The following is a 4,023-nucleotide window of genomic DNA, read 5'->3' as shown; positions in this document are numbered from 1 at the left end:
ATATTCGAACTGTTGCTGAAAGTTCTTTATAACATAAAGTACAAAATTTTATATGCATTCCACAAATCCAGCAGACTTCCACATGGGCGCAAGGTAGAAAAATAACGTTTCGTTCTCGCTTTCGACATATTCGACAAACCTTTTCAGGCGGTCCCCAGCATTCGTCCTCAGGAACGGAATTTGGCATTACTTCGATTGGCTTCCTACCAGACATTACGCTCTCTTTAAAAGCACGTACTGCTACACTTGACTATGATATATTGAACAAAAGTGTGTTTTTAGTCCCTTTCTTTCCTGATAAAAACTTGAATATTATACAATTGTGGTAGGGTTGTAATTCTTGAAGGAGCTGCGCTACTGAACCGTATGTTGTTGTTGTTGATACCAGTCAATCTGGAGGACTGCGGCAAAAATGTGGAGTTTATGCTATGAGTGCGTCTGCGTATGCATCTTCATAATCGGAACAGTTTAAAATAGGTAATGACCTCCAGGTATCAAAATCTCCAATCGACTTATTTTGAAACGTTATTCTCAACTTGTAGAATTTAGAATGTTCCGGAATTGACGCCCCGAAGACAGGATGTGACAGCAGAAAGTAATTTGGATGCTTTGCTGGAGGCAGCAAAACAGTTGCTCAGTGAGGATAAACAGGGACAGGATGAAACAAATTGGGATTTTGATTTAAGTTTATTTAACTTTTAAATATATATATATATATATATATATATATTTATCCTATTTCTGCTACTACACTGCATATTGCCGCTTACTATTATAATATAATTTACTACTGTTTATTTATTTGACTGCCGCATGCCGCCACAAGGTTTCCGATGTCTAAGAACCACTTAAACTGGAAGATCATTTTTGCATATTTTTTGCTGCTGATTTTAATGTTTTTCTAGACTATAGTAGCATAAAGAAAAGAATGTATTATAGGAAAGGAATGCGAGTTCAAATTTAAATTTTTTTTTATTTAAATTTCTTATATCTATTTTAATACACTTATTTGATTAAAATCTTAAATTTGTTCAGTCTTATATCTCTCCTAATTAATAAAATTTCAACTAGCAAACTGCTTAAATTTTATAGATGAATATAGAATACAAATATCTAACTACATATTAAAAATCTTATAAAACATAACATTGATAAAATAATTGCAATTTAAGTACATTCGATAAAGTCATATTCTTTAAGAGTTAGTCGGTGTTGCAATTCTATTTAGAAACGATTATCTTTCATCTGACCTTTATTTAACCATACGAGGATACCGTTAACTTTTCATTTGGCAGATAATAATAAATATGGAACAGAACACTTTATCAATGGCCTAAGTTTTCGTGGCTCTCTGCAGTCGTTGATACTTTCCGAGAGCATCCTGGACCAGAGCAGCTGCTGCTGAAATTTTATCAGGTGTCATCAACGATCTCACCGACTCCTTGTCGAGCCCACCGAAAGCGGGGAACGAAATCACACAAATCGGCGTCAAATGGCATAATATTGTAGTAAAAATTCCCCCTATCACAAGCAGGGCTGTGCCACCCAAAACGAAAAGTCCAAATTTCGCCAAAACTTTCAACACTACCTGGAGGGCTCCCTGGAACAAATAATACGTTAATTCTTATGCATTTTACTTCTAATATACTGTGTTTCACTTTTCATGGAGCTATCCTTGTAAATCTTTAATTTAAAATAATTAGGTACTTGCATAGCAATTATTTTGATATAACTATATTTGACTTTAGTCATAAGTGGGTGGATATAGAAAAAATGTGATAGAATTTTTAAAAGTTAATATATTATAATCTAGCGTCTCTAGGATCTCTCTATGAAATTTGAATGTAATATCTTTAAAAATGTTCTAGATACGGATAGTCCGTTAACTTAAAAACTATTGAAGATAGGTAATGTTTTCCTTTTATTTTTTCGATTTTTTATTTGGTTGCTAATAATAATTCAGTATAGGAATCTGGATAGGAACATTAAATGACTAAGAAAATCTCTCCATTTCAATTAATCAACTTCCCCTCTATGTATTTTCCACCCTACTATTATTTTTCTTATTTCTTGCCCATTGATTTCGCCAGATGCCTACCTAATTTTATTTTCTAAATCGTCTCTAATATAAAATTTACTCTTATAAACTCCTTTCTTAATAGTGTTCTAGAGACGGAGATAATTATATAGTTATTTATTACTATTATAATTATATTTCTTCTTTTGGTATGTATTGCTTAATTGTGGATATTTACAATAAATGTGAAGATGCTAGGAGTAGATAAGCTACATTAATCCTTTTTTAAGAACTAGATAAAAATAAATTTTCTACAGTATTTGATAACTTAATGTAAAACCAAAATTAACGGTAAAAGTGTATCTAACTTTGATACTTTGTAAATTAACGATTACGCCAAAGTAAAATAATTAAATTAAATGTTAGGATACCCATACTTTTATTTATACAGAGGAGTTTTTAGAGCCGCAAATAATGAACATATTACACTAATTTTAGTTACAACAAATCGTTAATACAATTTCTTTAAAAAATCTACCTCCACCTTTTTAATTTTATAACCGGAAGCCTATAATAAAAATCAAATTTGGTTATATCTGAGGAATCGTTTTGTACTAATAATAATATCGATTTATACGGGTAGCACAATGAAAAATTGAACACAGTCGCATACTTCATTTCAATACTTTAATTTCATTTATTTTTAATATATACTTGAATGACTGTAACAAAGTGTTTATAGGTTGTTTTTTTCTGCTTAATGTGACTGATGCTCACCATTATTTGTAGAACCAAGGCAATCGTTTGAGGTACAGAATCCACCTTTAAATAATTACTTACATTATTCCAATTTTGACAAAAAAAAGCGGTGTGAAGGAAACTTTCATCACACATTAATATTTAATGATAAATTCAGATTTGTGTCTTTATAGTTTAGAAGTGTCACGATCCAATGTTGCCCAATCCATTCGAAGGTAATTTCTAATGGACTGGGATGGAGAGAGGATTCGAATGGAGAATAAAAATTTATTTCTCCATAAATATATTTAATCTTGAAAACAACTGGACTTGCTGGACTCATTTACATGGCGAATTGTAACTGCGCTATTACAGTATACAGGGTTCTTCACGGTAAGTGGCCTATTAGAAGTTTCAGAGAAACCAAAGACAATATAAATTTTGTTTATGGGGATTATCAGATATGTCCTCTTCAATGAAAGCAATGCCATCAACGTAGCACTTCCTGTTATACCGGAAGTTGCTGTCAACTTCGTTATTTTAAATAGAACACCCTATATATTATGTATTTATTTTTTTCCTGTTTTTGTTTTATTATATACATGTTTGATGTTTTTCTGTGATAGGCATTTTGTGATGTATGTTCATATTTTACTTTATGTTCTTGAAACAAGTGTAAACTTATCAAGTATTGTTTATTCGTATAGCTTTTAATATTGATTTACTTTTTATCTGTATTTTCTACGAATAAATTATTATTATTATTATTATTATTATTATTATTATCTGCTGGATCATCAATATTATCCTCAGTATCATCAATTACTTGGATTGCATTTAAAAAAATATACGGGAAAACTATTTAGTAAATCGAAATATTTCATAGCAACAATTTTTTAGGAAAAATTTTAAATGACTATTCTTTGAAACTTTTTTTCGAAAAAATGCATCTTCATTGAGATATTGGGCAGTTTTTATTGAAAAAACTGCGAAAAATCATATACAGGTTTTTACAAAGATTAATTTTTCGAGACAAAACGTCTGAATCTGTTTCGGGCTGAGGCAGTACAGTATTGGGGGTCATTAAGGCTTGCAAAAAATGTAATAAAATTTCCAGGGACGTATTTAAAAAAATAAAGTTGATGATGGTCCTGGAGAGACGAAACGTTACATATAAAAATTGATTATGCCATGCGATAGAGGGCAAAAAGTTGCCTGAGAAAGTGTTCTTCTTTTTGTCCTGAAATGAAACAAAAACGGATTTCCAA

The 4,023-nt window shown here is 30.9% G+C and overlaps 1 protein-coding gene across 1 annotated transcript in view; it reads right to left on the bottom strand.

The window, feature by feature from the left end:
* Positions 1-1,333: 1,333 nt before the first annotated feature.
* Positions 1,334-4,023, bottom strand: part of LOC108918023 — a 12,888-nt gene continuing 10,198 nt past the window's right edge. Inside the window, exon 2 of the mRNA XM_018724860.1 lies at positions 1,334-1,600. Coding sequence (XP_018580376.1) covers positions 1,334-1,600 — 267 coding nt within the window. The remainder of the gene's footprint in view (positions 1,601-4,023) is intronic.

Source organism: Anoplophora glabripennis, unplaced genomic scaffold, assembly GCF_000390285.2.
Source record: "Anoplophora glabripennis isolate ALB-LARVAE unplaced genomic scaffold, Agla_2.0 scaffold67, whole genome shotgun sequence".
Lineage (NCBI taxonomy): Eukaryota > Metazoa > Arthropoda > Insecta > Coleoptera > Cerambycidae > Anoplophora > Anoplophora glabripennis.
Note: the sequence above shows the minus strand (reverse complement) of the source record. Positions and strands in the feature narration are given on the sequence as shown.